The 25,894-nt window shown below is 42.2% G+C and overlaps 1 protein-coding gene across 2 annotated transcripts in view; it reads right to left on the bottom strand.

The window, feature by feature from the left end:
* DAAM1 (dishevelled associated activator of morphogenesis 1) overlaps nt 1–25,559 on the bottom strand; it is a gene marked incomplete at both ends in the record, with an annotated part of 104,181 nt that extends 78,622 nt beyond the window's left edge. Inside the window, 2 exons of one of the 2 annotated variants that reach the window (XM_080707793.1) lie at nt 1,998–2,087; nt 25,362–25,559. In XM_080707793.1, the coding sequence (XP_080563919.1) occupies nt 1,998–2,087; nt 25,362–25,544 (273 nt within the window). The remainder of the gene's footprint in view (nt 1–1,997; nt 2,088–25,361) is intronic. The other variant, XM_080707792.1, reaches the window with a different exon arrangement.
* Nucleotides 25,560–25,894: the final 335 nt, after the last annotated feature.

Below are 25,894 nucleotides of genomic sequence, written 5' to 3'. Positions count from 1 at the left end.
TTGTAAAGATGCACTCAAAGAAAAGTCGCAGAAGCAGAAAGGATGACACCCTGACTGGCAGGAACATCTTACTGATTACTGCTGGATGAAGACCATTAGCACTTCCAAGGGGGCTGATCTGAGTGGCTCAGCGATCACACTTAGAGGTAACAGCAGGGCACATCTCTCAGCAAAGGCCACTGAAGCCAAATCTGACTCATAGTTTCTGTCCAGGTAGAAAATTACACATGCTTGGAATTTTTTGAAAGCATTTAGTATAACATGATTGACAGCTGAGTGGTCCAGTTATCACACATTCACTTCAAAGCACCAGATGCTGAAGTTTCAAAGATGAGTAAGACAAGAAACCTCACAACCAGAGGCCTAACTCCAGGTGGGAGAGACAGGCACAGGCCCACTGTAGAGAAAGCCTTCACTAAGTTAACAAAGGTGCTCCAGAGACCTTCTAAGCACTGACATGAGGCAGCAAAGAGAGGACAGACAGCTTTGTGGAAGAGTAGAGGCTCCAAACTTGCCACCTAATAAACAGAAGGGCTCCCGGACAGACCTTTATGTATGTCTTAAAAAGATATTGAACAGCTGGGTGTTGGGGGGTACATTTATAATCCCAATACTTGGGAGGCCAAGACAACAGAAGGATCACAGGTTTGTGGCCAGCCTCAGGAATTTTGCAAGAACTCAACAACACAATGAGACCTTGTTTCAAAATAAAATAATAATAATAATAATAATAATAATAATAATAGTGCTGGGGGTACAGATTGGAGGTAGAATGCCCCTGGGTTAAATTCCCAGAGTCAGTCAGTCTGTCTGTCTGTCTCTCTCTCTCTCTCTCTCTCTCTCTCTCTCTCTCACACACACACACACACACACACACACACACACACACACCCCAACTGTTATCATTTACTGCTGCTTCCCCAGGTCAAAAGTGAGCCATCTGCCGGGCGTGGTGGTGGTGCACGCTTGCGAAGACAGGAGGATTGCGCAGGTTTGAAGCCAGCCATGCTGGCTTAAGAGACCCTGCTTCCAAATTAAAAAAGTATTTTTAAAAAAATAGGTCTGGGAGTGTAGCCCGGAGGTAGAAGGGTTTCCAGGAACCCCAGTACCACAAAAGTGAGTCATCAGGGCACCAGCTGCCTATGGGGGCAGCAGTTCTTGCAGGTGCTAGCCCTGCCCTTCCCGCTTACCCATCTTGGCTCGAGTCTGCTGAAATGGAGAGAAAAGTGGCAAAAGATGGCCATGAGCAGGATTAGTCCAAGCAATGGGCATGGGTTCATTCTGAGATTCTGCCACAGAGTTGGAGGACGGCAGAGTGCAGTGCAGAGAGTGGCACCGAGTGCCATGGGTGAAGGATTGAGAGTGCTCAGCATTTCACCATCCCCAAGGTCCATTCTCCCATCTCCTAAGGTAACAGGAGTCCCTGCAGTAAATGGGAAGTGACAACCCAGTATAAAGACTTGTGTTTCTTGCAAGAAGGTATAGGCATGTTCCTAACATGGCATGTGAGAGGATGGCACATTCTGAAATGTGCCCCTAAAGTGAGTCCCTTTACTTTAGTCTTAGTTTGCAATGTGAAATGGCTGGAAAGCCACTCTAGACCACGAGGACAAGGCCACACCTGAGAGATGGTAGAATGTAAAGTTGCTAGAAGGTGGTCAGAGTGGGCCATGGACCCACAGTACTCTTCCTAACCCAACTATATGAACTATCGTGTAAAGAACAAGGGCATGCATCTCTGTCATGTAAGCTGATGTGCCTTTGGGTTTCAGTCACACAAAGGGATGAACAGCAGTCACAGGTGCCAGGGACGCAATGTGGTGCTAATAAAAACAACATCCTGGGAGCAGGCACTTTGCCACACTCGGCACCCGGGCTACCACATGACCTGTCAAACTTGTTTCATGTTATAAGGGATTGTCGGTGTGCTGGTGGCACAATAGTTATCAAAAGCAATAACCTTCCAGTTAATCACATCATCACAACCAATATCTTACCTTTTTCTTGCTACAATATATCTGCCACTTTTTCTCAGCTGGAAGTGCAAACATGGCTTCCCTATGTTTATCTGTGAGGTCGAGTTCATCCTAAGAAGAAAGAAAACAATTAGTATTCCATCAGCTAAGTGCTACAGCTATAGACAATGTTCTCAGTACCATCAGGGAGAGAAAAAAAGTACCAACACATATTTAAATGAATTTGAAAAAGAGCAAAGCTATGCCCAGGCCTGTGTTACTACCACTAAGACAGCATGTCCTGGCGTGAGGCCAAGCATTGAGCCAAGCAAGACAGACAAAGCATGGCCCTCTAAGCCCTGCACACTTTGACAGAATTATCCAGAGCTGCTGTCAATGGCTATGCAGAGTCCACTGAGCAGTAAAGGCTACCATGCTGAAGGAGTTTAGGCTTACTCATATTAAGAATGAGGGTTTTCTGGGCTGGTAGTATATATCAGTACTTGGGGGGGCTGAGACAGGAGGATTGAACACAGATTTGAGGCCAGTCTTAGCGACCTAGTGAGAATCTGTTTCAAAAAATAAATATATATATATATATATATATATATATATATATATATATATATCACCTGTAATCCCAGTACTTGAGAGGCCGAGACAAGAGGATAGCAGGTTTAAGAACAACCTCAGCAAACAGTGAAACTCTCATCAACCTAGTGAGACCCTGTTTCAAAATAGAAATGAAGTAGGGCTGAGAGTACAGCTCAGAGGTAGATTGCCTCTGGGTTCAACCCTTAGTGCCACAAAAAAATGAAAATAAAAATAAAAATAAATAAATGAAAGGGAGGATCCTGAGAGTATAGCACAGAAGTAGAATATCCCTGGGTTCGATCCAGGGACACACACACACACACACACACACACACACACACACACACACGAGGGTTTGCTGGGAACAGCTTTACAACACTGACTCAGGCTAGGCCCTGGGGTCATGGACCTGAGGCAGGGAGCAAATGCTATAGTTTAGAAGTTGAATGTCCTCCAAAGGTTCTTCTATTAAAGGCTTGGTCCCTGGGGTGGCGCTAATGGGAAGTAGAGTGTGATAGGAGGTCTTTAGGTCACTGGGGGCGTACCCCCAGAGGCGACTGTGGTACTCTGGCCACTTTCTCTGTTTGCTGGCCATGAGATGAGAGGTTTTGCTCAGCCACACACTCCCATTTTGACGTGCAGCCTCACCACAGGCCCAAAACAATGGAGCAAATTCCCTCCAAGACAGTGGGCCAAATAAGCCTTTTCTGTTTATAAGTCAATTGTCTCAGGTATTTTGTGGTAGTGACAAAATGCTACCTAAAAAAAGTAACAGAAACAAAGGCCAGGCTGTGGTAACAGGCTTGTGCATTTGAGCACCATGGCCAGCTTAGCTGAAGCATTGTGTTATGCAAAAGGTCATCAAATAAAAGGTCTGAGAGATAAGACTTGACCAGTTTGTGGAATCTTCCTTGCCAGACTAAGGAGTTTGTTTTCTTGAACAAGATGAGCCAATGAAGTTTTGAGCAAGAATGTAGCATCAGCATCACCATGAGCCCCAACTAATACTTCCTCAGTATTTTATGCGCAGGCATTTTCTTATTTATGATCCTACAAGGTCCACTCATTACTACATCCTTGTCATGATAATAAGCTCCTTGTAATAGAGCTGGGGACATGGAGGCTGAACACTGGGAAAGTCACTTGCTTAAGACTACATACCTGCTAAATGACAGCACTGAGTTTTAAGCCCAGAGCCATCTAACTATGGAGTCCAGACTCAGTCTCTCAGATCAGAGTTTAGAAACATTTATTTTGCCATGGTGCACAGCTTAGATTGGGTACTAAATGAAGGCAATTTATGGATATTCACAACTAATGAAATAGGAAAAAAGGATAATGAATATCAAAAGCCTTGAGAAAAGTTCCTGACATTTAATAAGACCCTAATTCATAGTTATTGTTATTATTGGTATTGAGCATCTGGTACTTTTTTTATTACAAAAAAGGAAAGTTACTTAGTTGCGGGTAGTAGATTGGTGGGTGTGGGTAAGACATAAACACTCTAAATTAAAGCACAATAAGGTCTCAATACCCTCCACACACACACAAGTCTTTTGGACATGCATACTTAGAAGACTGGCTCTGTATCTTACACTCCTACCACATTTTAGTCATTAAGTCCTATTACATCTTCCTTGAAAAATCTCATGATTTTCTCTTGATTTCATTCCCAATGAAACCACCCAAACTTACCCCTAATAGCCTCTCCCTGGGCTTCCTGCACAGCCTCCCACTGTCTCTCCCCTGACTTTCCAATCCTTTTTATTTAGCACACTAAAATCCTCTGAAAGCAATGGTTCTCAAACTTGAGAATCAGAATCACCAGGAAAGCTTCTTAAGTCACTGATGGCAGAGTGTTGAAGAGTGAACAGTTCAGAGAAGGGGCAAGCACATCCATTTTTATTACAAATTCAGGTGCTGCTGACGCTGCTGGGTCTGGAGATCATGCTTTAAATTCATTGCCCTGACAGTGGAACAACTGTGCTGTAACAAGCTTACAATTATAAAATCTTGATCACCTCCATATTAACTGAAAGCCCAAGTATCCATTCCTCAGCTTGCCTCTTGAGTCTTCCATTAATAACCCAACTTATTTTGCCTGGTTTGAGTCTACTAATCCCCTTCCACCCTATTTCATTTACACCTATGCCTCCAGAGTCTAGTATGTGCCCACTTTTCCAGGGAAGTTCTTAGTCTTGTTAAGCCTCTACTTCCTCCTCTCCAGGATGGGCACGTTATTTCTCTTGCAAGGATTGCCAACATCATCTAAACATGTCGTGATGCCTGGCACAGTATGGAAATGGTACTGTTGTTATTTCTCTCGTCATTTGAACACAAGTCAGTTGCTATTTTCTTTTCTTTTTTTGTGGTACTGTGGATGGAACCCTTCTCTGGGCTACACTCCCAGGCCTATTTTATATTTTTATTTGGAAACGGGGTCTCTTAAGTCAGCGAGGCTGGCTTCAAACCTGTGCGATCCTCCTGTCTCTGCCTCCCAAGCGCGGGGATTACAAGCGTGCGCCACCACGCCCGGCGCTATATTCTTTTAAGAACAAGATAAACAGTGAAGTCACTAAACACACACACACACACACACACACACACACACACACACACACACCTAACATCTACATGATTATACCCTAATCATAAGAAACCAGCTATTAAGAATTTCCACAATGAATAACTAGGGAATGAATGAAGAATTTTTACAGAAAATTCCATGATTAAAATGGAATGATTAACATGTTTAAAATGGCAGAATTTTGGCATATTATTGTTTTATATGTGTAGTACCCCTTCCTTTCTTTTTTTTTTAAATTTTCTGTAAGTCACACCTGCTCTCAGATATGGAGGAATGAAGGTAATAAGAGTAACGCAAATCACTTCCTACCAATCAAGTCAGTTAATCAAACAGCTCAATAATATGTTGCTTAGCTTTAAAAAAAAAGGTATTTAATTTGTGAGAAAGAACAGCCCTATTCATATCACATCCTTTACTATACTTTAGCACAGTTCTGCTAACTGAGCAGAGGTATGAAGAAATGTGTGAGTCCCCAAACCTAGAAATTCACAGCAAAGGGTATTAATAGTATTTGATTTTGCTGTTTGAGGTAGATAATGTCTACTTCTACTGAGATAAAGAAATGACCCATTTTAAATTGAGAAAACACAGATGAACTAGAACTTAAGGGTAGATGGATGGTTTCAGATACACACAAAAAATTTTTTTCATAGAGTGAAAAATAGAAAAACTGCTATAGGGTCTCTACATACAATTTTAGATTATAGTAAGGCAGTGGAAGGAATGTGGGTCTGAAGGTGTATAGCTCAGTAGTAGAATGTTTGCCTACTATATATGAGGTCTGGGGTTCAATTCCCAGTATAGGAAAGAAAAGGGAGGGAAAGAGGGAGAGAGACATGCTGATAATATCTAACAATTTTTGAGCATTTTCCATGTGTTTAATAGTAGTGTTATGTATGATCACTAGAATAGTAGTGTTTTATTTTGATCCTCATATCAATCCTATAAAGTGGGTAATATTATTATCCCATTTTCCAGAAAACTGAGTCACAGAGAGATTAAGTCACTTGCTCAAGGCACCAGAGCCAGTAAATTGTGGAGGAACAACTGGAGTCCAGACTGTCTGGTTACAGAACCCATGTCCTTGACCACTTCACTGTTTCTTCTATCGCCCAGTCAACAGGTGGGTGGGATCACACCGCTTCCGTGAAAAGTCACCCATCGACTGTCTGTCTGTTAGCATGAAGAAGGAGGTTTTGTTAGCAGAAGTCCAGCATTCCAGGTCTAGTTTTTTTTTTTTTTTTTTTTTTTTTTTTTTTTGTGGTACTGGGGTTCCTGCAAGTCCTTCTACCTCCGGGCTACGCGCCCAGACCTATTTTTTTTTTCTATTTTTATTTGGAAACAGGGTCTCCTAAGGCAGTGCGGCTGGCTTCGAACATGCGTGATCCTCCTGTCTCTGCCTCCCAAGCACGGGGATTACAAGCGTGCGCCACCACGCCCGGCCAGGTCTAGTTTTGATTGTGTAAGCAACCTTGGACAAGTGAATTAAACTTTGAGCTTCAGTTTCTTTATCTGAAGACGGAACAATAATATATCCCTTAGTTATCTCAAAGATTCATTCCCATGAAAGAACGAAAGAAAAAAGAAAGAGAGAAATAAATAAATAAACAAACAAACAAGTAAGTAAGTGTCGGACATTGTGATAGGTGAAGGGACAGAAAGCTACCAACTTTTCATGAGGGTAGAAGGGAAATCAAGTGGTCTCACTCATGGAGGGATGCTCACACACTGAGAGCCACTGTGGGAGAAATGGGAAGTGAAGGCTTTCCCAGGGCCGTGAACTGATAGCAAACGGAGCCTGGGAGAGTCACCTGGGACTTTGGTCTTTATCCTCAAAGTAACTGAAGGTCACCGGTGGACACTGAGCAAGCAGAGTGACCAAAGCAAACTTGCATAATAACCTAGAGCATGCCCAGGCACAACGTCCAGGATGTACTAAGACCCCTCATTCCAAAAGTCTCTCTGCTGTGACTCACATGGCTGGAGCAAGCAAGACTCTGAGAGACTATCTCAGCCTTAAGAGATCCGTCGAAACTCTAAATGAAGGAGAAGCCATAGATGTACAAATAAGGAGGCCTAAGTGGGGGTGCTGGGAGGGGGGAAGAAGGAAATTCCCTAATGTACATGATGTACATTCCCATACATATAAAAGTCGATCACTAAGCCAAACATAAAAAGGAGGGAGGGGGAAGAAATGGGGTGGGAATTGGGGAAGGGTTAAATGAGTTATGTGTGCATGTATGCCTCTACCATCTCGTACTCCATTAAGATGTATGATTACAATGCACCAATAAATTTTGTTTTTTAAAAGAGATCTATCAACACTTATGAGCTGCCCTACCCATTCCAGGACCAGGGCCAGACCTTATAAAGAACACAAGGATGAACAACACACCCTCGACTTCAAGGAATGTAGAATCTACTTGGGAAGGCAAGATGATACAAGGCTTTAACAGTTCCCTTTCTCTCCAGGATGAAGTCCAAATTCCACAGCAGGTAAGGGCCCTTTGCAACAGGGCCACTGCTGCTGTGCCCACCCTGTCTCCTCCTGCACTAGCAACACCCTCTCACTCTTCTGATCCCAAACTGCCAACTTCTTAAACGTTGCACATGCCGTCCTCTTCTCCCAGTGATCCCTTCCCACTGTGTCTAAGGAGCAATCCTACCCACCCAAGTTTTGTCCGACTTCAACTATTCCCACCAGGTAGCCCATCCTGCCTTCCTAGGAGTGGCAGCAACTCTGAGCTTTACAGTACTAATCGCATGGCTACACTTATGTTACTGGCAAGTCTAACTCCTATTAGGAACTTACTCCCAGAGGACAGGAATTCAGTTTGTTCTATTCATCTCTGCATTAGTTGTCAATCCCTAACACAGTATCTGACATAGCTGGGATGTATACAAGTAACAGTTAAATCAAGTGCTATGTTAATGTTAACAAGAAGTCCTGGATAGCTAGTGAGGTTTTTTTGACTTGGGTCCTAGTTTTCTTCCTGGTGATGGTTCCATAGAAGCACTGGCTTCTTGGTGTGCCACACCCAGGATTGCCACTGAAATCAACAAATGAGTGTGACCAGCCAGGACCCCGGAAGCATGCCCAGGATCCCTGGTTACAGAATTCGTTTTGTACTATCCCTTCTTGCTAGAGCTTTGAAAGTCAACTAAAAAGACATGATTTAGCAAGTGGTAAATGGAGAAACCTCTGTATGAAGAATCATCTCTGTCTATAGAAAGGTTAAGTTCCATAAAAACTAAAACCAACAGACAGAACCCAACAGGCTCTTCTTCTTGGATATGGTATTAATTATATTTTTTTGTTTGTTTGTTTGTTTTTTTGGTGGTACTGGGGTTCCTGGAAGCCCTTCTACCTCCGGGCTACACTCCCAGACCTATTTTTACATTTTATATTTGGAAACAGGGTCTCCTAAGCCAGCGCACGCGGCTGGCTTCGAACCTGCGCGATCCTCCTGTCTCTGCCTCCCAAGCACGGGGATTACAAGCGTGCGCCACCACGCCCAGCGTTAATTATACTTTTGTATTTGTATAAAACATGTACTTTATATAGTTATGATATCTTGAAGAAAAGGCTTTTTTAAGAAGAAAGGACCTGTGAAGAAAGCTCAGCTGTGGGAACTATGTGTGCTAGGCTTCTCCCCTAACAAAGCATATTATTAAGTCCCACTTGAAATGACTCTGTACAAAGAAATCTCACCAGTTCTACACTCTAGAGTAAGCAGGCAGCTCCATGGAGAAACCTGCGCAAATCAGAAAACAATTGGCACAGCACAAATCAATCTAAGGAAATGGATTGATTTGCTAGATAAAGCAAGGGAAGGAATTTTGAAATAATATACAATAAGGGTCTTGAATGAGTAGAAAGATTAATACCACATAACAAAAAACTCTTTTCCAAGATCTGAGCTAATTAAAATGTGAGACTATGTATAAAACTTCCCAAGCAATATTTAAAGCATTTGATTTCTTTGAAAATGTACCAAATCAATAGATTTCAGTGAGCTAATGAGTACATTTTGGGCTAACAATAAATCTCTGAGGAATTCTGGATTTCTATTTCTAATGAAATTAAGCTAACTCCTTACATACACATAGATATCTCTGTAGGCAGAGGTTAGGATAAGCACATGCAAATAACCCAGGAGACAATGCAGGAGTAAAAAAACGAAGGAGGAGAAGCTAAAACAGGCCCTTGGGGTTACACTGCTCATCAACTCACTGCCTGGTATAGGTTTGTGTCTTGGGGTTTTGTTTTTTGTTCTGTTTTGTTTTGCTTTTTAATGGTCCTTGATAAGCTAACCATTCTTCTGACTCAACGTTAAGAGCCTGAAGAATTTCTAACCCTATTATTACTCAGACAAGTCTAACTTTTCTCCTTCAAATTAGATACTTCAAGTATTTGCCACAGCCAACAGCCCCGAGTCACCTAGCCTAACCCCAGTCAGGAGTTTCCCACATGCCCAGCAGGCCGCACCCCTCTGGTTTCCCTCAGGGATATACCATTAGCAGTGCCCTCTCTAGATGGGTTCTCCCTGCCCCTGCAACTGCAAAGTACCAGAAAGCAGACCTCAGAGAAGCCAGCAACCTGAGCTCAAGTCAGCTGACCTGGTAAAAGTACGGCATCAAGCAGAGAAGGCCTGACAAGAAAGATGGGGGACTGGACCACAAGGTGATGCTTTGGAAGCAAAACAAAATTAACAATATTGCCGGGCATGCTAACACATGCCTGGAATACCAGTACTTGGGAGGCTGAGGCAGGAGGATTACAGGTGTGAGACCAGCCTCAGTAATTTAAGAGAGATTCTCAGCAAGCTAGTGAGACCCTGTTTCAAAAATAAAAAATAAAAAGACCTGGGGTGTAGCTCAGAAGTAGAGGGCCCTTGGGTTTAATTCTCTATTTTGCAAAATTAATAATTAGTAATAATAATAATACTTTTATAAATGTATGGGGAAAGTTTATTATTAGGCTGTGATAATTCGTTCAACTTATGAACATCCAGCCTCATCAAAGCCAATGACTATCGCATTCAGACATCATGAACTGCCAACACAGCTCTTAAAATTTAACCACAGTGACCCTGAGAACAGTATTTTATTTTCATGGTGGTAGTTAGAAATCTGAAAGTTAGGTAAGATTTTTGTCAATTTAAATAGAAGTGTATTCAGTGAATTATTACCTCTTCCTAACCAGTTAGGAAGGCAGAAATGGAAAACAACAGAGAGCTTTAAACCCCAAAAGGGATGTGTACACAGAGAACAACCCTTAAAGATTTCCAGCCCATAAGATTTCTGCCAACATTCTTAGTCATTACACAGAATACCACAGTATGACTCACCACCACCTACACAGTAAGATTCTCTGTGTCTGATAGACATGTTTTCATTCAATACATTAAAATAAGAAATCCCCAAAGCAAAGTCTGACTAATAGAAATAATTTTTAGCTTCTAACTACTAATGGTTTTGTGTCTTATACTATTTCTTTTCTTCCCCTTAATAGCAGGCAATGCAAACTATCTTCCATTCACTAGATGAGATCTCTAGCTAAATCTATACACTTCTTATTCAGCTTTTGTTATTCAGCTAGCAACTCATTAGACTAACTTTAATTTTTAATTAATCAGAAACACCAGCAGAGTTCTTCAGCTATCTAAAATAAACAACTTTGTTCTAAATATCTAAACCATCTTCCAATAGCTATCCACCCACCCAAATTTCTGGTTTTAAATCTATAATCTGTACAACTTCAGATGACAAAGCTAAATAGAGGGGCTTTCTAAGACATTTTCCTAATAGAAAGGAGGAACCTTGTGGCTTGGGACACAGAACCAGCTGTAAAGTGACAGACTGAGATGCCCTAAGGCTCGGGGAGAAACCGTGAAGCCAGCTCCACACAAGCTCCACACAGACACCTCTTCTAAACTATACCAGCCAGCAGAGGCGCCTCCCTCCCCTCAAGAGACTAGTTGGCAGCTCATCTGACACATTTAAACTTTAATTGGGTCAAAAGACAATCTAGCACAAGGAGTCTCTTCCCACAATGCAGCTACATGTTTACTTTACCAGGTCACACGTAGTACAGACCTTCAAAAGTAGAAAAGATTTCTTAAACATCATCACCCTTATCCTTAAATCTGCAGTCCTTCATGTGAGCGGCTTTGCTACTATAGTAACTAACATCCCCATGAGGATGAGCAGGTGAGTGGGGTGCAGGGGTCAGTCCAAAACAATCGCACTTCTTCAGGAATTATTCAAAATACAAAGCCAGATGCTGGAAGACGTGGCCATCATCGATTCATACACACATGCATGCATGCCTTCCTTCAAATGCTCGCTGAGCATCGTGGGTGTTAGGCTTTAGTAACTGGGCGGCCACCCATTCACTCAGGCCACAAGCATTTTCTGAGCATCTACTACGGTACTGTTCTAGGCCTGGGAGATCCTGAGGATGAAAATACCAGACATAACACCTGAGCCATCTTGCTCTACAAAGGTGCAGTATTCACAGTGCATCTGACCTGATCCAGGTTATTCATAAGAAAATAAACTCAAGCTGTTAGAAAGATGACAAAGGACTTTCTGACTCTTTTCACACCCAGGAACTGTCCATCTTTCCTAAAATCAACCCATATGTATATTCTAAATGAACTTTCAGTCATGTGGTTGATTTTAGTTCTTAAATATTACAAAGTGTAATGAAATAGCTGGCAGATTTAGGATGCTTCCAATAAATCATTTAAAACTGGACAAGAGAAAAAAATTCCAACATTTTTAGGCATCTGATTTTTCCCACCCAAAAAATCCAGCTCTTCATCCTTGAGTCGGAAAATTGTAATTGAAAGATAAAGCAGAGACGGGTGTGGTGGCACGCACCTATAATCCCAGTCAGTACTTGGGAGGCTGAGAGAGGAGGACCACAGGTTCGAGGCCAGCCTCAGCAACTTAGCAAGGCACTCAGCAACTTAGTGAGAGCCTATTTTAAAGTAAAAAGTAAACTAGGGCTAGGGTATAACATAGGATTGAACACCCCTGGATTTAATCCCAGGTACCTCCTCCCAACACGCACATGCATGGGATAAAATTCTAGAGGAATTCTGAGAATTGAGGGTTTAGGTGTGAAGGGTTCCAAATAAAGTAGGTAAAATTTTCAGAGACAGTTTAGAACTGAAATATACTATCCATGCATTGGATATCTACCTCTCAAAGGCCACGTCACATATGTTTCATAAGAGTAAATGATAATTGAGCCTGGCATGGTGGCACACACTTGTAATTCCAGCATTTGGGAGGCTGAGACAGGAGGATCGTGGTTCTAGCACAGCCTCAGCTACTTAGTGAGGCCCTTTGCAACTCACTGAGAACCTGTTTCAAAATAAATAGCCGGGCGTGATGGCGCATGCTTGTAATCCCTGCGCTTGGGAGGCTGAGACAGGAGAATTGCACAGGTTCGAAGCCAGCCTTGGCTACTTAGTGAGACCCTGTTTCCAAATAAAATATGAAATAGGTCTGGGAGTATAGCCCGGAGGTAGAAAGCCTCTGGGTTCCACCCCTAGTACCACCAAATAATAATAATAATAATAATAATAATAATAATAATAAGGCTGGGAGGTGTATCCCGGAGGTAGAATGCCACTGGGTTCCATACCCAGTGCCACAGGAAAAAAAAAGGAAAAAGTTAATGATGATCGTTAGATGGTTCCCAGAGTGTATGTGTGTATGTATGTATGTGTGTGTGTGTATATGTGTATGTATATATATATATATATATATATATATATATATATCAGTTAATTGTATAAACAACCAAACCCTTCTAGCTATTATTAAAGTACATTTTCAAATTAGGCTTGAAAGGTTACCTAAACCACACTATTTATAGCGATCAAAATATCCCCCCCAGGCTTTGAACACCTATATTATACAGCTATGTAGAGACAAGTAGAGACTGGGCACATTACTACACTATATTGTGTTTGTGTAATTTATACCTGGTAACCTAAAGACTAAATTAAATAATCAGATTTTTTTTTTTTTTTTTTTTGTGGTACTGGGGTTCCTGGAAGCCCTTCTACCTCCGGGCTACACTCCCAGACCTATTTTATACCTTTTTTATTTAGAAACAGGGTCTCTTAAGCCAGCATGGCTGGGTTCGAACCTGCGCGATCCTCCTGTCTCCACCTCCCAAGCACGGGGATTACGAGCGTGTGCCACCATGCCCGGCTAAATAATCAGATTTTAAATTGCCTCCAAAGCTAAGTAGGTAATATGATTAGGCCTCTTGAAAATTTATACTCAAGAAAATGAAGTTCAAGGGGATCCTTAACCATTTTCTCAACAGTTTATTTTGGAGGGGCAGTACTAGGACTTAAACCCAAGGCCTCACCTATGCTACATGAGAAAGGGCTCTACCACTCAGGTATACCTCCAGTGTGTGTTTGTTTTGTTTTGAGATATGGTCTCACTAAATCACCCAGTCTGGCTTTGAACTTATGATCCTCCTGCCTCAGCCTTCAGAGCAGCTGTGATTACAGACAGGCACCACTGCACTCTACTCACACTGGCCTTCTTAATTCAGACATGTTTTTGCAGTTTTTCTGTTTAAAAGAAAGTTTTCCTGTATTTTTCCTCTATCTCTCCTTATGATCTAATAATATTAAGAAGTATCCAGAAATAAATGGTAACTGGACAGATAACATGAAGTCAAAGTCCAAATGGGGTAAAAATAGAAAAGGACTTGGAATGACATTGGTGAGATAAAATACTAAGCTGACACTAGAAGGAAGGGTTTTGCCTTAAGCTTTAATGGCTGTGTTTAGTGACTTGGACGACTACAAGGGACCTTCACAAAGCCATTTTCACCATCTTATTGTCTTCACACAGACAGAACTCCAGCCAGGGCAAGGAAATGTGTGATGTCCATTGGGATAAAAATTTGCTCCAGCCCTACGTTGATTCTTAGAAACAATGCAATGTTCCATTCAAATCATTAACAGAGACAAGCAAAACCACTTACATCAACATTAGCCTGTACTGTAAACCATCAGCTCTTCTCAGAGCCAAAATAATTTGCTTATCGAGTTCTGGGTTTGAGATCATTTTTGTCACCTTTAAAATGACTGTATTTTGGCAGCAGGGCACATGCTCTGGGTAGGAATTTTAGCACTGCACACATTTAAGTCCATATCTACATTCCCGCTTCCCTTCGTGATGTGCTGCATATTTTCATACTGTTCTAAGCAATTTTCCGTGAACTCATCCAGTTGATTTATCCAAAAGTTCCACAGAGTCGAGGGAAGATCTACTTAAGATTTGTTTCTTCTTGTGTTAACTAGTTGTGCCCATTTGCCAAACAGAATTTTCTCTTTTGATCTTTATAGATTTGTTAAATGAAAGCAAAGCTCATGGAAATGGAACTATTTTAATAGCAAATATTTCATCAGATTCTGATTTGGGGCTTTCAGACAATAGAGTCCTCTGAAATATTCTAGATGTATCTTTGAAGTCTTTCTACCATCTGATTGGCTCTGGTTAATTACCAAGCAAATCTTTACACTTCAATTAAGAAGCAATAGATTAAAGCTAGGATTCCTTACAACCAGTTGTTTTTCTTCTATCTATTGGTTTAAAATTAAATGTTCCTACTACCTAATTTTTTCATCTTTATTAAAGACAGGAAACTGAATAGCTCCTATAAGAAATTTTCTATACTTAGTTATGATCTTGGTGTAAAGGCAAGCTTTAAAAATAAAGAGATAAGACATACTGAAACTTTTTATTCACTTGGGTGATAATGGAAGAATTTTATTATTATAAAGAGCTTAAAATAGTCTTAGTAGCAAGAGAAATTACATTGTCATACCCTGAGAAAAGAGGTAAAAATTCTCGTGGCTAATAGAAGAACAAACTGTGTATACTGGTAAACCTTTAACAGTAACTTGGATTCCTATAGCTCCATGCATACCAGAGTGACTTGTGAGTATATTGAAAAATGAAGAGATTACTGATGTAGGTTCCCAAGTGAATATATTTGGCACGGTAACTATAAACTCATCTAAATCTAATATATCAACTAAATTCTTTCATTCCTACTATACTAGTGTCTTAATTTCTATACTGGTTACAAGTATTGAGGCTGTCCTCAGTACTTAACAAAACTGACCTATAAGTAATTATTTTGTTTATGTTTATATTTTGAGGATACATATCCTTTTGTCTAATAGTATCCACAATTAATACCTTACCATTCAGGTTTTTATTTTATTTTTGGTGGTACTGGGTTTTGAACCCAGGAATATTCAACCAGTGAGCTACACCTCTCTTGGGAGCCATTAAGGCCTTCCCCTAGATTGGTGTCTCTGACTCAGCTGACTGTCTTTCACCCAGAGTCAACAAGGTTTGGGGTTATGGAAAGTTCAAAGAGGTCTGAGAGAAGATCAGGTGGTGATGACACGAGGGTATTGATAGGCCTATCTGTAATGATGTGTTTTGTATTGGTCTGTATTGTATTCTGGTGGTGGTAGCACGAGAATGTTGATTGACTTGTAGCTGTGTATAAATACCTCTGGAAAAACAAAGTTGGCGTCGGCGCAATGAAGACGAGATTGATCCAGAAGCTGCGTTGGCCAGGGGTGTCCACGCGATAGAGACTACTGACCCAGGCATAGTCGTTGACCCGTAGGAAATATTGACCCACGAACAGGGGTCGACCAGTAGAGATAGTAGGCTGGCGGCTCCCCCACGTTAGGGTTAAAAACTTCATCCTCACGCCTCACTTCAGAACCCCTACTCTTGCTGGCTGGCTCCGGCAGGTGGTGGCCCGTATGGGAAAATTCTGAAACTGAGGATTCTGTGAAGGACACCACTGAATAAAAAAGGAGTACACTCAAAAGATTTTTGGTAGCGGTGAAACGTGGGAATTTTATAATATATAATCGGTCACTAAAGTAAAGCTTTGAGCAAAAGAAACTAAGCCAGCAAATGAAGAAAGAAACTAAGATAGAAAATGAATATCGAAGTCAATCACTAAGCCAAGCAAGGGAAGGAGGGATGGGGAGGGAATGGGGTGGGAATTGGGTAGGGGTTAAATCAGTGATGAGTACATGTTTGTACACACAAGTTTTTTACCCCAATATGATGTTTGAATATAATGCACCAATAAAAAAATTTTAAAGAAAAAAAGTTACTCTTCAAAAAAAAAAAATGAAGAAACTAAGATAGCAAATGAAGAAAGAAACTAGGATAGGAAATGAAGGCACCTAACGTGTCAATAGTAATAAAGGATAGGTCAGATTCGTTCCTAACATAAGAGTCGTAAAAATCCAATGGGTCAAAAAATATAATATACAATGGGTCAGAAGATTAGCTTTTGTTTTTGTTACATAGGCTTTTTGTTAGAGAAACCGGGAGGGAACATGAGGGCGCTTTGCCTTCTCTTCCTGAAGAAGATACTTTAGATACTGAAAGAGGAGCATCTTGAGGAGACTGCTGCTCAGCACCGTAGAAATGAGTTGGGGGCTTATCCAGACATTCCAAAAACAGTCACCGGAGCCCGATTTTTGTATAAAGCAATTACAAATAGCCTCAGGGACTTTAGTTAAACGAGCAGATCAGATAGCTCCTTCAAATAGTGAAAAGGGAGGATCTCAACAATATTCTCCTATTATCAGCAATGCAAGCCTTCAAAATTCTCCCATTGTAGCATTTGCTAAACAAAACAGTGAAAAACACAGATCTTTATCTTTACTATCACCACTTCAAGCAGGTATAAATCGCGCTGCAGAAAACGGAGAAGATACTAAAGGATTCAGAGCTTTTCCAGTAACTGAAGACCCTGATGGTCAAGGAAGTATTAGGGGACACAGGCCTTTTCCTTTCAAACAATTAAAAGAATTAAAAATAGCCTGTGCTCAAAATGGACCAACAGCACCTTTTACTCAAGCCATGTTAGAACTCTCGCCATGGAGGCTTTGTGTCCTGATTGGAAACAGATAGCCCGAGCTTGTTCATCAAGGGGTGATTTTTTATTATGGAAGTCTGAATTTGCAGAAGAATGCCAATCCACAGCAGATTTGAACATAGCTCAGGGAATAGCCATAAACTTTGATATGTTAGCAGAAGGACAGTTTAGGGAGACTGCTCAGCGATTGAAATTTAGTCTAGCTTCTTATGCTCAGACCAATGCTGCTGCGCGTCGAGCATGGAACAAGTTGCCTTCTTCAGGAAAACAAACAAGATCTTTAAAAAATAAGGACCAGGTGAGCCATATCAGGAGTTTGTAGCCAGGTTATTACAAACTGCTAGTTGATTGATAGGCGACAGTGAAGCAGGGCTGTTGCTCGTAAAGCAATTAGCCTTTGAGAATGCTAATACTGTTTGTCAAGCTGCCTTACGCCCTTTTAAAAAGGAGACCTCTCTGATTATACTCGACTATGTTCTGATATAGGACCTGCATATACACAGGGACTAGCTATGGCTGCAGCATTACAAGGGAAAACTGTACAAGAAGTCCTTTTCCAACAACATAAAAAATTGGGAACTAAAAATAATATGGTTAAACGCTATGGGTATAGACAAAATGGTCATTTAGTTAACTGTCCACAGAGGCAGAATGCTAGTAATAGACGAGAGGCAGGCTTATGCCCTCGATGCAGAAGAGGGAAGCATTGGGCTAAGGAGTAAATCAAGGATTGATAAGCAAGGGAATCAGTTCCTGTCGGGAAACGGAAGGAGGGGCCCACCTCAGGCCCCGCAGCAACAATGTTATGGGGCACTTCAGACATTTGTACCACAGCAGGGCAACTCTCAACAAAACAAACCATTCAGGACTTTTTCCGAGCAACCCCAGGCAGCACAGGATTGGACCTCTGTGCCTCCACCTATACAGTATTAACTCCTGAAATGGGAATGCAGGCCCTTCCTACTGGTGTTTACAGTCCGTTACCTAAAGGGACAGTAGGATTGTTGTTAGGACGAAGTAGTGTCACCATGAAGGGAAATGGATCAAGCAAGGATAGAATTAATGCTAATGAATGAAAGATAGAACACTCAGATTAATGCTGATGACTGAAACATGGGCGTACGTCCAGGATCATCCCATACTTCATCCAGCTATTTAGGAGCAGCGGGAGATCGCTGTCTTCAGTAACAACTCGTGATTGCTGGGACTTCTTGCTTTGAATTCTGCACCCATTGCGGAAACTTTTGGTTATGCTGAACAAAGAACTAGTAAAAATGTTGGGAAGATGGGATTTCTGCAGTTGACACCTGTGATATTGCAGACAAGTACAGAGACTGATATTTTGGACAGAGAATTGATAGTACAAAGACTGATAGTATTATTTTGGAATTGGTACTTTTGATTATTTTGGACAAAGACTGATAAGTAATTGTGCTATTGAAGATCTGGTCTTGTGGGGCCCTGGTTACCCAGGGAAAGGAGATAAAAATGTTAGCCCACTAATAACTTGTTTACTCTGTAACTCTGATTCAACATGTAAAAAGCATTGTGTCAATTGGAGAAAATGTCTTGCTGAAATACCTGTTACATGATACTCCCAATACCTTGTTTGTTAGAGACTCGGGACAAAGTGAGAACATTTTTTCAGTAGAAGTGCAAAATTTACCTTTGAAGCGTATCCCCATTTAGAGGCTGGTAGTCAAAGACAGGTAAAATTTCCTTGGGACAAGGAAACCTAAGACAGGATATACAGCTTAGCTCTGTATTATCCAAAGACAGGTAATCCTTGATACAAAAAGGAAACAACCTAAGACAGACACAGTCTTCTTTAAATATAATAAAAAAGGGGGAATTGTTGGGAGCCATTAAGGCCTTCCCCTAGATTGGTGTCTGACTCAGCTGACTGTCCTTCTCTCAGAGTCAACAAGGTTTGGGGTTATAGAAAGTTCAAAGAGGTCTGAGAGAGGATCAGGTGGTGATGACACGAGGGTACTGATAGACCTATCTGTAATGATGTGTTTTGTATTGGTCTTTATTGTATTCTGGTGGTGGTAGCACAAGAATGTTGATTGACTTGTAGCTGTGTATAAATACCTCTGGAAAAACAAAGTCAGGGTCGGCGAAATAAAGACGAGATTGACCCAGAAGCTGCGTTGGCCAGGAGTGTCCGTGCAATAGAGAATACTGACCCAGGCATAGTCGTTGATCTGTAGGAAATATTGACCCACAAACAGGGGTCGACCAGTAGAGATAGTAGGCTGGCGGATCCCCCACGTTAGGGTTAAAAACTCTTCATCCTCACGCTTCACTTCAGAACCCCTACTCTTGCCGGCAGGCTCCAGCACACCTCCGGCCCTTTTTATTTTTTATTTTGAAACAGGGCTTCACTAAGGTACTCTATGCTGGCCTGAAACCTGAGACCCTCCTGTCTCAGCCTCCCAAATTTTGGGATTAAAGACATATGCCACTGCACCCAGCTTCCACTAAGATTTTTATCTTTCTTTGACAACCCTCAGAAATATAAAGGGTGGTTTTTTAATGGATTTCTCAACACATTTCTTTAAAATATTTTACATTTTCTAGGAAGTACTTGATATCAACCTAAAACATTAGACTCACAGGCCAAATAAATGGCACTGGATTTGAAAGATGGCAGATTAACCAGAAGAAAAAAAGAGTAATATGGAACTAGTAACATCTCAGGATTAGAAAAATGAAGGTAGAGCCAGGCATAGTGATGCACCCTTGTAATCCCAGTACATTAAATTTACTGTAATCTCAGTAAATTAAAAGGGCTGGGGGTGTGACTCAGAGGTAGCATACCCCTGGACTCAATCTCCCGTACTACACATACAAAAGAAAACTAAGCAGAAACCGTAAGAACACCAATTCCAGGTCACTGCTGCCTTGAGAGACTCTGTAGGATACCATTAGCCCTCGGGTATGCAAGAGTTTACTCCAGAGAAGAGCAGGAGGGACTCCTAGTAATCTCCATATCGGGAAAGCTGAGACAGGAGGATCAGAGGTTCAATACCAGCTCAGCAATTTAGTGAGACTCCCAGCAATCTAGTGAGACCCTCAGCAACCTAGTGAGACCTTGTTTCAAAATAAAAAATAAAATAGGGCTGGGGATATAGCTCAGAGGTAGAATGCCCCTGGGTTCAATCCCAAGTGTCTGTCGGTCTGTCTCTCTCACACACAGAGTTGTTCAATGATATATTTTAAGACCCTTAACTATTTGTAGAAAAGAAAAGAATGCAACTGAATCTCATTTTAAGGGACCAATGATTAGCCTCAGATTGGTCATGCTCTTTGTTTTGCCTGAGGTGGAAAGCAAAGAGGAAGTAGAGTGGGGAGGAGGACACAGGGGTAGAGAATACAGAGGAAAAAATTAATGCGCACAAGCTGTAAAATGTAGCCGGGCGTGGTGACGTAAGCTTGTAATCCCTGCCCTTGGGAGGCTGAGACAGGAGGATGCACAGGTTCAAAGCCAGCCTCAGCTACTTAGTGAGGCTCTCAGCAGCTTAGTGAGACCCTGTTTCCAAATAAAATATAAAATAAGTCTGGGAGAAAGCCTCTGGGTTCTACCCGCAGTACCACTAAAAAAAAAAGTGTAAAATGTATGCTTAACAGAGACTAAGCAGATATTCAACTTAATATTTCATTCAAAATATCCCAAATAATTTACAAATTGTTAGCAGGACACTTTATTTCAACACATAATAATCATTCAATCGTTACATGTCCTCAGTTAAGAAGCTGCAGAACAGCTTGAAAAGCAGCTGTCCAACCAGTATAAGAAGGAATGAATAGGAACTAGAGCTGACAGAGGTGGGGAAACCGGAACACTTGTGCACTGCTGGTGGAAACTGTAAAACGGCAGCCACTTTGGAACAGCCTAACCGTTCCTCAAAAGTTAAACATGAGATTCCTTAGGCCCCAGCAATTCCACTCTTAGTTACATACCCACATGAACTCTATGCAAAATCCTGCATATGTAAGTTTATAACAACATTATTCACAATAGCCCCAAACTGGCAAAACCCCAAATGTCCACTAATGACGAATGAATTTAAAGACGTGGTATAGCCATACCATAAAATGTTATTTGACAATAAAAAGAAATGACGTATGGTACATGCTACAATAGATGGAATTTGAAAACACTGTACTGAGTGAAAGAAGCCACACAAAGAACCAGACGTGGCATGGTTCTATTTGTATGAATGGTCCAGGGGGTAGGAAGCAGATTAGGAGCTGCCGGGGAATGGCTGGAGTGGGGATCAATGGCTAATGGATGTGAAAATCGTTTTATAGGATGATGAAAATGTCCTAAAATTGATTTTGGTGATGGTTGCACAATTCTGAGTACACTAGATACCACTGAGTTGCACAGTTTAAGTAGATGAATTATATGGTATGCGAATTATGTCTCAGTAATAAAGACATTGGTATAAAAGATAGGCAGAATGTGGGATCAGGACCACCGGAAACCACTGCATTTTGAGATGGGACGATTCTCGCTCCCCTGCCTTGGCAGGAAGCCTGCTAAAGAACAGGCATGGCCAGTGAGGCCCTGTTTTACAAAACCTTCTTTAAAACATTCCTATGGCTGGTCTTCTATGCAGGCCGGCTTTATGAGAAGGCAGCAAGGAGCCTTTTTAAAGGAAACTCATTTGGTATCACTTTTTTAAAGTGTCAGATGAGTGACTCATCAGAGGAGGCAAAGCAAACTGGTTCATGATGCCATCCAGCTCCTACAAGAGGCTTTCTCAGACACAGATGTCGGGCCATGGTGGCTCCCTCACAACAAGCAGACTCTTTCAAGAAAACAAAAAACATGTCCAGGGTGTGGTGCACATCTGTAATCCCCGTCCTTGAGAGGTTGAGATAGGAGGATCACAGGTTCAAGGACAGCTTCAGAAACATCATGAGACTCTCAGCAACCTAGTTAGACTCTGTTTCAAAACACAAAATAAGGGCTGGGGGAAGGGAGTGGCTCCACTCTAGAAGGAAGGGAAGGACGAAGGAGTATTTTGCTTAGACTTGTGCCTGTAAATAAAATAAATTATCTCATATCACTCTTGCTGCATTTGGATGTGGGGTATAATACATCCATCTGTTATGTGCTAGTTTTTGTTGTTGGGTGTTTTTTTTTTTTTTTTTTTTTTTTTGTGTGTGTGTGTGTGTGGCACTGGGGATTGAACCCAGGGGCATTCTACCTCTGAGCTACACCTCCAGCTCTATTTTATTTTATTTTTGGAAACAAGTCTTACTAGGTTGATGAGAGTCTCACTACTTGCTGAGACTGTCTTCAAATCGGCAATCCTCTTGTCTCAGTCTCCTAAATACTAGGGTTAAAAGTGTTCTTCACCACGCCAAGCTTAGGTGTTAGTTTTTTTAAAGAAGTTATCCACCAGATGTAATTATACACCTGTAATCCCAGTCCTTGGGAGGCTGAGACAGGAAGAACATAGTTTGAGGCCAACTTCAACAATTTAGCAAGACCCTCAGCAACCTAGTGAGACCCTGTCTCCAGATATAAAACAGGGCTTGGGGTGTAGCTTAAAGGTTCCACCCCCAGTGCCACATACACAAAACAGTTATCTCCTTTAATCTTCAGAAAGATAGTATTATTCCTATTTTATAGGCAAGGAAATAAGCTCAAATTCAAACAGAACTCATCTTGAAGGAAATTCCCCTTGGCCACAGAGCTGGGAGCTGGCAGCTGGCAGTGCCGTCTGACTCCAGAGCCTGGGCACTCTGCCGCCACTCCCTCTCCTCTCCTGCAAATGGGCAGAGGCAGAACTGCTTGCTGTTCAGCTGCCGGCCCAGGAGAACCCAGAGCAGAAGCTTCCATCAGCTCGGCCCACCTCTCTTGCCCCAGGGCTCCCCAGGCAGCTGGAAGGATTTGTGGTCTAAGTCCCTGAAGTCAGGAGTAGACAAAAATCCATCGTCACTCACCAGGACAGATACAAGCCTCAGGATAATTTGTTTTCCAATGGTTTTGGCTGAGGGTTCTGGTTTGGCATTGGTTTTTTAACAAGTAACAGCTGTAGGCAATTTTCACACAGAATAGAGACATCAATAAGGCAGAGAGTGGGCTTTTCTTCCTTATGAATGCAGAACAATAAACTGTCTCTGACATGTCCCTTGACTGCCACCACACAGGCTCCTGCTTAGGTCTCATTTTGGGAAGCTGACTGAATGTGACCAAGAGGACCTTGGTGTGTGTGTGGGGTGGGAGGCATGCTTGGTGGGGGCAGTGCTCTAGCTCTGTGTCCTGGCTCCTCAGCTGTGGAAGAGGCCTTCAGCTATCAGTGACACCCCTCCTTACAGTGAATTCTGATCAAGCCTGTAGGTGCATCATTACTGCCCTTCCTGACAGCCCTCATGATAGATGAGTCACTGCCCCTCCCTGGGAGAGGACTATGTGTCCCCTACCCACCCTAGTGACTTCAAGTTTGGTCCCTACAGGAGGATGACGCCTCCTTTCCTGTGATCTCAAGTGTGGCCCTGTGATGTGCACTGGCAATGAGACCTGGACACAAGACATGGGTGCCACTTACAAACATAAGCCTAGAGCCTGCTAGTAGTTTGCCATGTCTGTCTTTCCTCTTGGGCAGACGCTGGCAAGGAACAGGACCACAGCTGAGCCCTCGTGGACATGCCGGGATAGCAAGAACCTCTGTTGTCATAACCACTGAGGTTTTGCTACTACCACGCAGACTTGCTTAAGATGACCGAGACAGCCATTAGCACTGATCCCCACCCTTTGCTGACAGCTCATTTCCTCCACCAAGCCTCCCAGAGCACATTCCTCATCGCCTGGCCCTGCCTCCCACGACACGTACACACACGGGCTATGCAGAAGGGCCCTACTCCTTTGATGGCATTACCCCATCTTCATCACTGATCCCTTTTGCTACTGAGATGGTCAGATATGTGTGGGCAGATTCCACCTTTCCACTAATACCTAGAATAAAGTTCTGTTCTGCATTTAGTAGAGCAGGAAGAGGGTACAGATTCCTTAAACACTGAAAAGATCCAATATCATACAGTACAAATATGCTGTCACAGCCATCTTTTTCCCAACCATTTTAGATTAGAAATAAATCCATGAGAGACCAGAACCCAAACATCAACTTCACAAATGTGCTCACATTGGCTTCTCTTTTTGTTTTTATAAGTGACTTCTGATCTGTAAGAGCCAAGTGTCTGTTTCCTATATTACCCCTGGAGAGGAGTGACATGGCCTACTTTCTTGACCTAAGAGTCATGCAAAGTGATAGCATTCTCTGGGATTTGTTAAATCTAAATGTGTCAATTAGAACAAACTCCATGACAAAATATCAGCAGCGATCAAGGGAGGCTGCGGAACTCACGTCCCACTGACCAGGCACCTTCAAGAGCCTGGCATTGGGCTACTCCCACCATGGACTGTTCTCATTAAAATATTACATCAACCTAAGAAGCAGTCTTATTTTTTTCCACTTTCCAAAAATGGGCTTCGTAATTTTTTTATACTTACATAGATAAAGTTAGAGCCCAGGTCTTCCCAATCCCCATTTCAGCACCTTTGGAGCCAGAGTATTCTCTGACACACAGAATGGAAAGAAACACCACTCCCACAGTACCTGGAAAGTGAAGCTGAAGAGCCCACTTCCTTCTCTTGATGAATGGGTCCTATGCTAGATACAACACCTTGTGTATTCTAAAATATGATAGCATCTATAAAAAAGTTTCCCACAACAGTTATTACTCCAATCCTTTCATTAGGCTAAATAATGATATGGTACTTAAGTAATAATGTCTTTCACCAAGGATCAAGGACAAGGTGGGAAGTACAACTAATTTTTAAGACATTAAGACTATATGTTAGGAGCAAGGGTATTGGTGCATCTGGGAATCCCAGAAGGTGTGAAGTAGATGAAGGGATTATTAATGCACACAACTATAAGCTCCAGGCAACTTAGGATACAGTACAACCACATATTTGAAGACCTGAAAGTCCAAATCCCTCTGCCTACATACAGTACCAGCAAAGCACTTGGATGCAAAAAAGCCATCCATTTCTACCTCCTGTCTTCCTCCACAGGCTCAGAGCTAACAGTGAAGATACAGATATGGAGGATGGGAGGGCCATTTCACTGGAAAAGGGCATCCAGGAAAGAACTGGACCAAAAGCCCATCTGCATCCTCTCCTGTGCTCCTGCCCCACTCCCCCACACCAACATAGACATTGGGATCTCACCACAAGTTCACTGAACATGACATCCAGCTCCTCCACAGGGGGCATGGGTAATGCCGGCTCCATGGTCTGAAGTGCAAAGTTGCTATCATTTCGCAGCCGATATGTGATCTCCGGATGGTCATTATTTCGGAAACAGCAAAAGATGAATGAAATCCCCCGTCCACCTCTCTTCCTGGGAGCCATGGCTGAATTCTGCTCTATTTCTTGATGTGACTAAACACTGTGAAAAGAAAACACAGCATGGTAAAGAGTGTAAGACAAAATAACTTTCTGAAAAGTCAGACCACTTTAAGGTGGCCGTGCATGGACCCCGCCGGGAACAGGACAGCCCAGGAGGGCCTGGGGTCCAGCTGGGTAGAGAGTCCATGCCCTTCCAGTCACTGGTTGAATGTTTTCTGGGATGAACCACTCAGCAAACATTGCAAGTGCAGCTGCTCCATCCCACAATGAATGTCCTAGCCACATCGCGCTTCCAGCTTCTCTGTACATCCTAGTTCTTTTCCGGCCAACTTAACTCGTTCTGGCTCCTCTCC

Source organism: Muscardinus avellanarius (genome assembly GCF_963383645.1).
Source record: "Muscardinus avellanarius genome assembly, chromosome: 12".
In the NCBI taxonomy this organism is placed as follows: Eukaryota; Metazoa; Chordata; class Mammalia; order Rodentia; family Gliridae; genus Muscardinus; species Muscardinus avellanarius.
Note: the sequence above shows the minus strand (reverse complement) of the source record. Positions and strands in the feature narration are given on the sequence as shown.